This window comes from Halyomorpha halys, unplaced genomic scaffold, assembly GCF_000696795.3.
Source record: "Halyomorpha halys isolate HHAL.00 unplaced genomic scaffold, Hhal_1.1 Scaffold6.1, whole genome shotgun sequence".
Classification (NCBI taxonomy): Eukaryota; Metazoa; Arthropoda; class Insecta; order Hemiptera; family Pentatomidae; genus Halyomorpha; species Halyomorpha halys.
The window spans coordinates 332,918-347,613 of record NW_027111275.1 but is presented as its reverse complement, the minus strand read 5'-3'; the positions used below and the strand labels follow the sequence as shown (position 1 = coordinate 347,613).

The 14,696-nt window shown below is 31.2% G+C and overlaps 1 protein-coding gene across 2 annotated transcripts in view; it reads left to right on the top strand.

Annotated features, from left to right (window-relative positions):
* Nucleotides 1-14,696, top strand: part of LOC106692778 (uncharacterized) — a 31,219-nt gene that overhangs the window by 5,526 nt on the left and 10,997 nt on the right. Inside the window, exons 4-6 of one of the 2 annotated variants that reach the window (XM_014438932.3) lie at nucleotides 4,827-4,961; nucleotides 9,085-9,254; nucleotides 12,684-12,925. In XM_014438932.3, the coding sequence (XP_014294418.1) occupies nucleotides 4,827-4,961; nucleotides 9,085-9,254; nucleotides 12,684-12,925 (547 nt within the window). The remainder of the gene's footprint in view (nucleotides 1-4,826; nucleotides 4,962-9,084; nucleotides 9,255-12,683; nucleotides 12,926-14,696) is intronic. The other variant, XM_014438941.3, reaches the window with a different exon arrangement.

Here is a 14,696-nt window from a genome sequence, read left to right as displayed (position 1 = left end):
TAAAACATGTTTACAGCTGCACTTACTCTTTAATTTTATTGACAAGGATACCTTTCTCATTCAGTTAGGCATCCAAATATTCAAAACTTTCGAACCCTCTCAATGAATTAGCTATTATTTTTGTTCTCTTTTCTCCCTGAGACATCCTGCCATTTTTCATTATCTTTGGCTGGTCAGAATTGATTTCCTTATTTATTTTTACTAATTATTGTTGAAGTCTGTTGTTATTTGGCTATGACTACTATGCCATGAGTATTAAGGATCAGTTGACTGGTATTTTGATCCCAAGTTTTAATTTCTCATCTGGGTCTTGGTTTGAGCAGTAACTGAATCCAGAACCAGAATAAATAGAAGGGGCTTAGGCTGCAGCTCAAGTTTATTAAGTCAATCCAATAATCTCTTATCCCATTTTTGGATTATAGGGATTGATTTGGCAAGTTCCCAGTCTCTTGGGATCTTCTCTTTCTTCCATACAAGATTTAGAAGGTGAAGTAGCATTTCCTTTCCTCTCTCCCACAGATTTTAACATTTCTGGGATTATTTTATCTTGTCTTGCTTCCTTCCCAAGCCTCAAGGTTACGTTCCATCAATTCCATGGCGTAGCCATAGGCTATAGCTAGACTATACCACCTTAAGTGGACTCATATCAAAACCTTGTAATGCCGAAAGACAAAGGGAGAAAACATAGTAAAGTATTATTCTTAATTTACAACAAATTTGATCCTTTTTTTTCTCTCAACTTTATTCTTTACAACTTTTCCAACGTTTCGACCCTCAGGCCATTCTCAAGGATACCTTCATATTGATGTCATTTTCTTTTTTCAAATCTTAAAAATGCAGGCTAATTGCCTTTGTCCCATATAACTTTTTCTATATATTTTTTTTCTTAGATTTAAACTTTTCAAACCACTTCTATTCTTTCCTTCATTTACATTTGCAAACTTAAAACAGAACCTACCTGTTTGGGTCGAAACGTTGGAAAAGTTGTAAAGAATAAAGTTGAGAGAAAAAAAAGGATAAAATTTGTTTTAACTTAAGAATAAACTAAACCACTCTCAAACAAGAATATATAAAATAATTAATCTAATAGTAAAGTATATATAATACATTTCATGTATTATATATGTATGAAGTACTACATGGAGGGTAGTCTGAAAAGTTTCTGACCACAACATGAAGATGGCAGCACTCGTAAATAAAAGCAAGTGAATTTCGTTGTTCATCTGTTGACAGTTACCAGTTTGGAAGTTTTAGCCATTTTGAACGAGCAGTGAAAATGTAACAGTCGTTTGAGTGAGTTGATATGAGTGTTTTTGTGAAAATGGACAAAATCGAGTATTGAGCTGTCATTAAATATTTGTTTTCGAAAGGTAAATCATTCATCATCATTCAATACGCCTACACATATCAAAGATGAATTGGATTCTGTGCGTGGGGACTCTGCGCCATCATTTACCACTGTGAAGTTTTGGGCAGCTGAATTTAAACGTGGCCGTAAGAGCTTGGGAGACAATGAACGTTCGGGACGTGCAGAGGAAAACTGCAACTAGCAACAAAAACATGACCAAATGGTGCTAGACGACAGCCAAATTAAAGTGAAAAACATAGCAGAGGTTATGAACATATTTGTTATATATTAAAAAAACATTTAGATATGAGAAAGCTGTCCGCACATTGGGTACAGCGTTTGCTCACGTTAGACCAAAAATGTGTTTGAATAAACATTTCCAATGCTCTGTTGGCGCAGTTTAGGCACATTAAATCCGAGTTTTGGCACCAATTAATTACTGTAGATAAAACTTGGATACACCATTATACGCCCAAAACAAAAATACAGTCCTAATAGTGGACTGCAAAAGGGGAACCGGCTCCAAAAAACTGTTTTCTTGGCTGGGAAAGTGATGGCAACTGTTTTTTGGGAGAGTCATGGAATTATTTTAATCAACATAATCTTCAAAAACGAAAAACCATTACAGGAGTATATAATGCATCATTACTTGACAAGCTGAAGGCAGAACTTACAGAAAAACGGCCACATTTGTAGAAAAAGAAAATCTTGTTTTACCAAGACAACGTACTGTCTCACACTTCAGTAGTTGCCATGGCGTAAATCCACGAATTACGGTTTGAACTGCTTTACCAGATCTAGCCCCAAGCGACTTCTTTTTGTTTCCTCATCTAAAAATTGTGTTTGGAGGACATAGATCTTCCTCAAATAAAGAGGCAATCACCTTCGTGAACAATTATTTTGCAGGGAAAAACACTGATTACTTTTTGGACGGGTTACAGAGATGGGAGCAGCACTGGGAGAATTGTGTTGAGTTACTAGGAGACTATGTTGAGAAATAAAAAAAAAAATGTCTTGTATTTTTGTTAGGTCAAAAACTTTTCAGACCATCCTCGTAATTTCCTTTTTAATGACGGGTGCGAAAAAAAATCCCAAGCTTCATTGTCATTATCACATCCTCTAGTTAATTTTGAAATATGTAATCATCTTCCTATTGATGATCCTGATTTTAATATTCATAATCACAATAGTTTAAAATTTAAGAAGGCTTTAGACTCAATAAAATCATCCCACAACCCATAGGAACTACAATAGCAGTAACCACATAATAAAAATCTTATACCCACAAGATGGCGTAGTACATACCCACAATCATTTTCATGCAGCTAATCCTCTACACAAACTTTTTAAAAAATTTGAGATTAATGTTTAAAGAACTATTTTGCAATTAAAATTATAGGATAACATAAAATTTTGTTAAATCTTTATGAAGTTTTGAAAAATTTATTCTCATTTAGATTCTATTCCTTCAAAATGTCTGCTGTAAATGAAACTGAAAAACATTTTATGGAGGAAGGAATATGATGGAGGGGATAAGCAGCCAGAAAAGTGAAACCAAAAAGGCGGGCCTAATGATGGACCCCCCAGGGGTGTGGCAGAGGAGTAGGCAATAGTATGAGCCCATCACTGGCTGCCTTCTGTTTCAGTTTAGATTACAATGGTGGACATTCTTTTTAGCATCAACCTGAATTGAAGCACCATGGATGTTGCCTTTTTTGCTTCACTTTTGCTTTGAAGAAGAGTAGTATTATGCGTACCCCTTGTTTATATGTTATTATTTTAATGGTCATATTATGCAGCAGAGGGTTAATAAACTCGGTTATTGACATTATTACTGCTTTTGTTGTTATTGTATTTTTGCAGCAATCTATTTCATTTTTTTACTAAAACAAAATGGAATTAATAAATAAATACTCTGTTATGTCTTTTTTCCTGTGACTAATATAAACATTTTCTGTCAATTCAGAACTGTTGTTATTGGTTGTTAGTCCTTTTGTTTTTTTTTTAGTCCTTTTGTTAAATTTAGGATGTTATTTAGTTTAGTAGATGCATTTATTCTTGTACTCTTGATGTGGTTGGAGCAGGCATATATGATTCAAATAAATACAAGTGGAAGTATCCTTAAATCATTAAAAATATTTGTTCTGTTTTTAAATCATTAAAAATATTTAGTTAAGATAAAATCTAACTATGAATGTTATTTTTTGCTAAGAATCTCTATTTTCTTTTTTTTTCGCATGTTCATTTTAGTTAATGATGTATTTTAAAAATTGTACGAATAACTAATTTTAATCTTTGATGTGACTTGCAATTTTTAGCAGATGCTCTGACAGATGTTGACTTAATTGTGAAAAACATCTGGCCTAGTACAATACTCTGAGTGTATTGAAGTTTACCCTTTGTTACAAGTTTAATTACTAATTAATTGAACTTTATTTAAAAATAAACATGTTTACAAGCTCTGAATTTATTCTTTTTAAACTTAATATAACATAGGGGCTACTTTATAAAATTATGTTGTTTTCTGGGAACAGCAATGAGATAATTGAAATATGTTTGTACTATTATAGCACTAGAATAACATTTGAATTAAGAAGTTTAAGTATTTATGGTTGGTTCTTCCAAACAAGTTCTCAATTTTTGTAATGTCATGCATAGGTGGGAGGTAGTAGATTAGTTATAAAAATATTTTGAAAAAGAAATAATTTATTATTTTAAATTTTTTTATTATTGGTGTTTGTTATAATCTGTTTCTCGTTGTAGCACATTTTTATATATTCTTAGGAAAGAATTATTTCAACCTCCATATAAAACTTAAGGGAATGTATCTTATTAAATTTTAATGAGGTGTAGATAGTTGACCGTAGATTAATGATTGGAGAAGTTTGTCGGGAGGTGCGGCCAGCAAAGAACAACATAAATAAACAAAACCATATTTATTTATTTTATGCCGACGTTTCAACCTGAATTTCAGGTCTTCATCAGGGCTATAGAACAAAAGAGATAACAACAACATTTAGAGAAACATACAATTGAAAAGGAATAGTATGCAATCAAATTTAGAATTATACAAAATATTGAATTAAATCATAAATGATAAAAATTGATAACTGATAATTGAATAATAAAAAAAATGATAATTTCAATTATCAGTTATCAATTTTTATCATTTATGATTTAATTCAATATTTTGTATAATTATAAATTTGTTTGTATACTATTCCTTTTCAATTGTATGTTTCTCTAATGTTGTTGTTATCTCTTTTGTTCTATAGCCCTGATGAAGACCTGAAATTCAGTTCGAAACGTCGGCATAAAATAAATAAATATGGTTTTGTTTATTTATGTTGTTCTTTGCTGACCGCACCCCCTGACAAACTTCCCCAATTATTAAATTTTAATTTAAATAAATTCTTATATAGGCTATTTCAAACTCACGAATTTTTGTACTTTTATTATTACTATTTTATTTTTTTAGATGCAGCCTAATGCAGACACGACGACTCATGGTGATCATAACTATTCTTTTCAAACATCAATTCAAAATAGCCAAATTACCAAACAAAATCAAACATTAAGTTCAAAAAATATGAAGAGTGCAAGTACTCAAATGGTACGATTTGTAAAATTACAATTTTAATTTTTCATATCTTATTTTTATACCTAATGGGATTTAAAGACCTTATTTTAGTTTCAGAAATTTTGATAGCTAGATCTGTTAAATAATTTTATGATAGACTCTTTTATAGAGTAAAAAATGAATAAATTTATATTTATTTAGATTATAAAATGTTGGGAACTCATCAATACTTATATTCATATAAAACATGTGTTTATATGCAAATATAAAGTAACATTACATTGTTCAAAAGTCGTATTTTTATGAAGTTGATCTTTTTTATCTAATGATGTGAAGAGAAAAATTCTTTTGTAAGTTTTGGTGCCATCACCCCGTCGTCAGGCACTCTACAGTTCACAATAAGAAATTTCATATTGTGCATACTACACAACAATAATTCTACAACATAAATACAATTAAAACAATTTATAAATTTTCTTACTTGCTATATTGTCATGTTGTAGCATAAATCTAAGATTTTGTAAGAAATTGCTGTTAATGTTATTCATACAGTCTTCTGTCATCCTAATAATTTAGGTTCATTTGACTGGAAGATTTGATCAATTATCCAATGATATGAAAAAATTCTTCCATAGTAACTTTCTTTTATTTACCTTAATTTATCCATTACAACATTCTACAATTCCCAATAACAGATTTTATATTGTGTAACTAAACAACATAAATGCTATTAAAGGAAATTATAATTATAATTTTTTTTTTGTTTTTTTTGTAAAAATAGAATTTGTTAAGAGTATGATTCAGAAAGAGTTATTGTAAAGTTTCACATTTTATTTAAATCTAAGTTTTTCTGTCGATAGTTAAGTTTCAGTTATATTCATCATCATAAAATAATGTGTCACATCTTTGTTGGGATATTATTTATAGTTTATGCACCTGAGTCGCTTTTATAATGAATAGTGCTGGTGCAATCCATTTAATAGGAAAACATTTCTCTGGCTAAATTTCATTTGTTAGTATCTTCTGCCGTATTTTAACAGATTCATTCTAAGGCTTTAATTTATTGGCAGCAACTTGTACTTTTTGCTTCTTATATAGTTCTATCATTCATCTTTTGTATTTGTTTATGTTAAATAATAAATTTATAAATTGATACTGAATTAGCAATGCAATAATATGATAAAAATATTTTATTATCAGGGAGTGGGTAGCTCATTGTTAAGGCACTGTGCTACTAACTCCTGGGATCTGGGATCGAATCTGGATGTGGCAGATGATTATTTTCTGTTTAATTGTAGCTGTAAATCAGCCCTGTGGGTTTATGAGCCCTTCGGGGTTCACCTAGCCTCATAAAGTAGGTACCCTTCATTGGGTTAAAATCTGGTGGTCAAGCATGATTCTGTCAAAATCACCTCCTTTTACAACCGCTGGTCTAGTAACAGTACTTCCTTGCAAAGTGCTGCACCCCTGACCTTCCATGGGTTTAAGCTGTACAGATTTAATTTAATATTTTAATAGGTAGGACGCTATTGAAATAATTTTTCCTGTTTATTATCATTAATAATTCTATTTATGATTAGGAATTTTTCCACATCCTTTTATAAATTGAAATATAGTTTTAACAGATTGCATTAGTTGTTCTGTTAAAAATCTAATTTTTAATGTACATTTGAACTCTAGACATTGTTTTATGCCATCAGTTTCCTTCCTTGTTTTCTTTCCTTTATCATATTAAGGTGTAGATTAATGATTGGAGAAGTTTGTCGGGGGGGGGTGCGGTCAGCAAAGAACAACATAAATAAATAAATATGGTTTTGTTTACTTATGTTGTTCTTTCCTGACCGCACCCCCCGACAAACTTCTCCAACCTTTTATCATATTACTTCTGTATTCCTTTGTCATCACTATTACCCTTGTTATGTATTTTTGAAATAAATAATTCATTCTTGACATTTAATATGTAGAAATAACAATGCACTCTGTTTTTAAATAAAATTATCAGTGGTAATGCCACTGATACAATCATTACAAAAATATAGTATTTACAAGTAAGTTGTATTGTAATAATTTTGAATTTATTTAATTTATAAGGCTGGGTCCATCCCAAAGATGTTTTTGATCCTTGAGGAAGAATACAGAACTCAGTATTTATTTATTCAACGTCGTTTTAGTAAAAAATGTGTGAAACAGATCGCAGCAAAAAATAGCGGCACAAACTTAACTAAACATAAAAACAAGTAATAACCCGTATTATTTTAGACTAATGACGTCATATAATACTATGAAATGTTTATTAACATTACCTAAAGTTAGCTCTATAAGGTTTGTATAGTGAATTTGCTTCCACTGGTATGAAGTTGTCATGACCTTAGTATAGCCAGGATTATATTCGAATCCGACCATACAATATGCTATGCAACAAATCATTATTTAGAAAAGATTAATGAAAGATTTCTTTCGCACTTCGAGAACAGTTAATGCTGTTTACTACTGTACTCTCTGTGATCAAAAGACCATTTATTTGGATAAAAGATGCCAACAATCTCAGGGTCATCATTTTTCTGCATGAAAATGCCTGACTTCATACTCCTCATCCAATGTGCCAAAAGCTTGATGAAATGTTTTGGAAAATAGTTTAACATTCATGTCATATAGTCCAGCTTCATTGCTGTGTGACTTTTACATATTTCAAACATAGAAAGAGACTTTAGGAAGGACAACATTTTTCTGATGATTGGGAGGTTTAAGGTTTTGAGCACTTGGTTTAATGAATACTGTTCCTACCCTTTTTTTTTACATTTTAAGGATAAACCAGTTTCCAATTTGGTGACTGGGTCATTAAGGAGAGAGATTATGTTGAAAATAAATTATATATAAAATTTTGGTTAACCATTTCCTCATTTTATAAATTTTTATAAACAAATTTTGTATGTTTGAATAATGTTCTTGGATAAATCCATATTGAAGTCAATGTTCCATTTAATTTTGGAATTTTGATTGTGATAGAAGCCATAGGAATGGTTGAACGATATGGCTTTATCTGATAACTTGAAGAATGGTTCCCATGGAGAGAGATGGTTTAGCTTATATGGGATACAAGGGTAGTTGAAATAGTTACAATTGTGATAAGAAGGAGTACTTACAGGTAAACTATAATTACACTATTGGTGTAAAAGCGGGAAAAGATCCTTGAATTTACTGTAAACGTTTTTTAAATTGTTCTATTATGAAACAAAGGAATAAATGAGGGAAACTAATGGATAAGAGGTTAAGGACCTTTCCATTTTTTCATTTAGAATTTGGATGTATGAAAGTTATTGATAATGAGAATTAATGGAGAGAAGCAGGTTTCATGCTAGGAGTCTCATAGTGAAAATGAAATTTTTGTTGAAGTGGGTGTAGAAGTAATGAATTCTAGGTTCTTTTGATTTCAAATTTTATTGGTTTCATGACATTGTACTACAGAAGTTGATAAACAGAATTGCTGGCTTATTTTCTTTTCTTGTCAGGTGAATCTTTAAAAAAGAAATAAATATTCATTTATTATACCAATTAAAGGATAAGCATATCAAGTTTTTGGGAGTTCAATGAAAGTAATTAAATTATTAGTTTCTATTTCAGTTGTAAATTGTTGGAAAGGACAGTAAGAATTGAAAGGAATAAGGACTATTAGCAATAGTATTCGGATTAAGAACCTGTTATGAATCATCTACATTTTCTCTAATGATTATAATTTCATTGGAAAATTAAAGTACTTAGGAATAGAAGGTTGCTAAAGGATTATGTGGGTAAGAGAAAGAACAAACAAAGTGAGACACTGGATTTTCAACAAAGATTATGGGAATGAGGAGAGGTTGAGGGAAGTATGAGATTCTATTATAGATCATCAACTATTTAGAAAGCATGGTCAACTGGGATGCTGGCAAAAAGGTTTTCGACATCAAAGGATCTTGGCAATGTTTAAGAATTTTAACTCTTGATGATAGTGATGATTTAAACAACCAGCTTTCTTCAAATAGCTGAACATTTACCTCATAACAACTCTACAAAACTATTATTTCATAACTCCTATCTTCATATTAACATTTTTCTGGTGCAATGTAGTAAATTTCCTCTATTTAATTTCTACCATAAAAATGTGTTTTAATGTTTATAGGATGATCATATCAGTAATACTGTACAAGAAGTAGAAGTGGATAATGACCCATTACAGTCTGCCATAACTTTTACCACCAACAATTCAGGGCAGGATGTATTGCTTCACTTTGGTCTGACCAAAGATAAAGATGACCAATTATATCAACAGTCTGAAGAAAATGACAGTAGGTGAGATAATTGAAAGATATTTGAAAATTATCATATTTTAATTTTATTGCCAAGATTAAACTTCCATTTTTTATATATTAAATCATAGAACAATTTTTAGATTTCATCCTGCATCAATTTATTTCAACATTTCGGATTACATATATATGAGGGTCCCATTATGTGTTTTTGAGGGCCAGAAAACGAAAATACCTATTTATATTTATATCAAATTATAACATGTTATTAGCTACTGACATTTTATTCTACAAAATATTGTTAGCTAACATAAAACAGTATAATGTATAAAAATGAATGGAAGTTTAATCTTGAAAGTTAAACAAACTTCTACCTAAATGGGAGTCCCTTCTGGTTGGTCCTTAGTTTGTCAAGTCATATTTGCTTGCTCATTCTACTCTAGTTTTGAAAATGGTCTATAGACTCACCAAAAGGTTGGCTCTTCCAATAAAGATAAAAAAAATTGGTTTAGTTTGTTCTATTTTGTTTTTTGGTTGAACCTTGACAATTAAATTAATAATTAAAACCCATCATTTCTAATCTAGGATAATGATAATACTCTCAACTGACGTAAGGCCACTCATTCTATAATAAATTTTATTATTAATAACTTTATTGAAATTACTTAAGAGCGACCCTTTCTTGGTCTATATTGGGCCTGGATGAGGAAGAGGGACCAAATCTCTATATCTTGGTCTATGTTGGGCCTGGATGAGGAAGAGGGAGCAAATTTCTATATCTTAGTCTATATTGGGCCTGGGTGAAGGAGTGGGAACAAATCTCTATATCTTGGTCTATATTGGGCCTGGATGAGGAAGAGGGAGCAAATTTCTATATCTTAGTCTATGTTGGGCCTGGGTGAAGAGTGGGAACAAATCTCTATTTCTTGGTCTATATTGGGCCTGGGTGAGGAAGTGGGAACAAATCTCTAAATCTTGGTCTTTTTGGAAGATAGTAAGCCTTGTTCAAATCTCCAAAGCATCTCCCAGCCATGAGGCACTTAATCTCCATTTTGGGGGTTAAGAACATTGTAACTTCACACAAAGAAAGTTGTTAGAGGACTAACTCTTATCTTTTTGAAGATTCTAGTAAAATAAAAACTCAGTTATTCTAGTAACACATTTTGGTTGAATAAAAACAAATATTCAGTATAGCTGCATCGGAAGTTATTTTTAATATAACCTAATATTTAGTTGAGAAATACCTTCTTAATTTCCTTTATATTGTTGTTACTCTTATTCTTGTAATTCGCCTTTTATGTTTTTTCACTAGCTATAATTCGTTTTTTATTATTCTATTTAATATGAAATTCTCAGCTTTTCTTATCTGCTTTATAATCCTCAATAAATAATACATATTCAAAACCAAATCTTATAACCCTATCATCATGTTGTTGACATTTATTTTCATTTAGAAACCTTTTTACCTGCTAACCATCCTGAAAAATTTAAATTATTCCTGTTGGGTGTGGTAATTTTAGAATATTATAATAATATCTAGAATCATAAATAATTTCATTATATTATCAAATTCCTTATATTTAAATGTTTTATAATTTGGACTTGGATTTAGTTTTTTATCTATCTAATTGCTTGTCAAATTCTTATGATGATATTTAGCCAATGCTTAGCATTCAGCTTTTTGCTTTGAGTACTGTGATGATAAGAATAAGGCTGAAGCGATCATTTTTTTTCTCTGAAGTGTTTGACAATTTTACTTTTTATTTTTCCCTCAAACGAGTTACTTAATTTAGTGAATAAATATACTAATCAATTCCAAAACACCTCATGAAAGATGATTGCCACTAGAAATATGTGATATTCAATCTAATGGTATTCTTGAGACACAATGTGATCAGTTTTCTTTCCAACTACATCTTTCAGATCAGGAATCTTTCTGATAAACTTGTAACTATATTCATGTTCTTATTATTTTTGAGTTTAGTGCAAGAACCAGTAAACATCTGCCAAACCATTGTTTCTACCTGATAAAGCCCACTAACTTGCTATCAATAGAAAATCTGTTGACCAGCCATAATTGGTACTAGGTTCAATGAACATACATAACCAGCTCCCTGCGTGCTAGACTCTATGTCTTGTATTGTTTTTTCTTTCTATTGATAATAATAGTTTTTTTAAAAGAGATAATGCTCTTTTGCAAAATGATCTCTCTTAATATAGAAAAAAAAAAGGTTATTTTTCCTATATCGATTCAAATTAAGAATATATTCAATACTCCCGAATATATATGAATCTATTTAATAACCATTTAGATTAATTAATCCAGTGAATACACATGTATGCACGTACACAAACACACACAAGTTAAGTGTTATCAGGTTTGAAAACTCAAAAAAAAAGAAATAAAGGGCAAGTGATGACATTCTCGGTTGCAACTGAAACACTACTTTATTCATCTCAGCACTCCTATATATATATCATACAATCAGCTAATCGCCTCAGTCAGCTGACATCAAAGTAACAGCTGACTCTGGCCGTAACATATATATGTATATATGTGTTTGCACAAGAAAAATGCAAAAAAGATTTATATCAATTACAGTGTTTATACATATGTTACATTTAAGCCTATAAATTATATTGTCGAAATATTAACCTCCATTGCTTCTGTAAGGAGCTGAAATATGTTAATGTGATTTCGAGAAGAAACCCCCATATACTCTGAGTTAGCAGAGTTTGATCTGGCTGTGCAATAGATAAAAATAAATTTCCTTTATGTCATTTTTTTGACCCATAAGCAACATAATTTGATCAATTAGTTGGTACTAGAAGCAGAATCCTATCTATTTAAGATTATATGGCCAGAGCTATCCACAGTTAATATAAAACTCTGGATAAAATAAAACAAACAAGATTTATTAAGGTAATTTGAAAACAAATATAAATTTTTAAAAAAATACATATGTTATTTTGTGAATTTAGGTACTTTAACATTTAATTTTTTAAAATTCATTAATCAGAAATTTTTGTTTGTTGTTTGTTTTCTACTCTTTTACTCATTACAATGCTCAGCCACCCTTTTATCAGTAATACATTAGCATAGTTAGCCATTTCAGATGGTTCTATCGGATTTAAAGCTACTAGTAAGGAAACTATTTCTTAAATTAATCATAATTAATAAAAAAAAATTCTTAACAATCTGGGTTTTGGAAATAGTGGTTTTGAATAATCTTAATTTGACCATACTTAGCAGTGTTGACATTTTGGTTTTTCAGTTGTCATGAAAAATTATTTATCACCCATTCAGTACTAGTTTGATTCTGGTCTATGTATGTTAGCATTGATTTCATTGTGAAGTTAACCTCCTCCCCGCTTATGTAAGAAAGAATCAATAATCTGTCCTTGACTTAGTTGAAATTCATAAGGACAGCAAAACTCAATAAATAAACTACTACTTTTTTTATTTTTTTAGGACTTCAATGGTTCATATTCGCGAGTTTTTGAAAATGAAACCAGATGAAGAAATAACAGATGAAGAATGTGATGATAAATGTGAAAACTGTGGTAAACAGTTTAGCTCAGACGAGGATAGGATCAACCATTCTACAACTTGCTCGGTTGATGAAAAAATTACAAACAGTTATATTTGTGACTCTTGTGGTAAACTTTTTAAAAGGAAAGAGCACCTATTTCAACACAAAAAACTTCACACTGGTAGGGTTTACTATATATTTTTTATTTATACTATCTTTAGATCTTAAGCACTTATATATTTTTTCTTCCTCTTTTTCTATATATCTACTTGCGTTTTACATTTTAGAGATCAATGAAAAAGTTTGGTTTCATGTCTGTAGTTTAATCTATTTGACAGGTACAACAGCTACTATCATTAATCTGATTGTGATGAAATTTCCAGCAATAGTATGGGTTAATAGCTAAATGGTCCCTGTCAATTCTATCAACTTCCACTACTTTTACTTAAGTTTCTTCTTCTTTTTCTTTTACTGGCACAACAGGCGCATGCCCTTGGCCTGCTCGACAGCCGCCGACCATCTTTCTCTATCTTCTGTAAGGGTAACTGGGATCCTCAGTTGTCACATATTCCTTATAGAGCCCAAAAAGTTCACCATTTTTCCTTCTTCACCAATTACCATTCTCGCACTACCATACCAGGGCCCTAAGATTCTCCTCAGAAATACTCTTTCAAACCGGTCTAGCAGGTTAATACTTTTCTTGCTCAGGGTCCAAGTTTCTCCACCATATGTGGCAACTAGCCTTATCAGCGTTTTGTACAGGGTTGGTGGTATGGTTAACAGGTTTGCTTTTGATAAGCCAATGGAGAAATAGGCCCTATTTCCAGCAGCAATTCTGCTTTTAACTTCTTCTTCTTCAACCTAGTTCTCATTGATAATAGAGCCAAAGTAAAAAAAAAACTTCGTACCACTTCGAAATTATAGGGCCCATTACAAGGTGACTATGCCTCTGGTCCAGAGGCTTCTTACCCAACAGCATAACCTTGGTTTTCCCACATTAATATGCAGGCCCATCCTTTTTGATTCGAAAGCAATCCTAGTGCTCTGCAGAGATCTACAAATGATGACGACGTCGTCTGCATTGGACAAAACTTGGGTCATCTTTGTGAATATTGTTCCTTCTTGATTTATTCCTGCTCTATTTATGATTGCTTGTAGAGCGATATTAAAGAGGGGAAGAGCTATTTACTTAAGTTTAGGAAATATATTTTCCTTGAAATGCCTATGGTCTGAAATTGGGTGTAATTCGTATAAAATGAGTTTGCCTGTATGAAGTTTGCACTCCCACTTCCCACCCTAGCTCCTTCTCACCATAACCCCCTCCTACTGGGAGGTTATGTCGACAATGTCTAGATCAAAACATTTTTATGAACAAACATTGTTCTCCTTTGTTTTTATCATTACAATGTTCCTTATTTTTTTTGTTTTCAATTTTTTTCAATTCTTTAACATCTGGGAAAGGAAGTCCAGTTGGCTGGGTGTAGAGAAGACAGAAGATTTGGGGGTCGACAGGAAACGTTGGCCATTGCTCACCCTTACCCACAGGCAAATTCATCTTAAATGTACTATACCTGTGTACAAATACTCCAGTGCCAATGTCCCTTTAACAATTTAACTTCTTTTCAAACTTCAAATAGTAAGGTATGGGTATCATAATATGGTTTAATTATATTTTATTCTATTAATCCTCTTTAATGATTATTAATACAATTATTAAATTACGATTCTAGTAAAGATTTTATTTTTTTTATTTTATTTTGATTTCTGCATGTCTCAGTATATGGATTTACTTACTAATCCTATCCTCAACATTACCTTTGCATTTGATTTCCACACATCTCAGTACATGGATTTGCTCACTAATCCTATTCTCAACATCACCTTTGCATTTGATTTCTACACATCTCAGTATACGGATTTACTCAATAATGCTATCCTCACCATTACCTTTG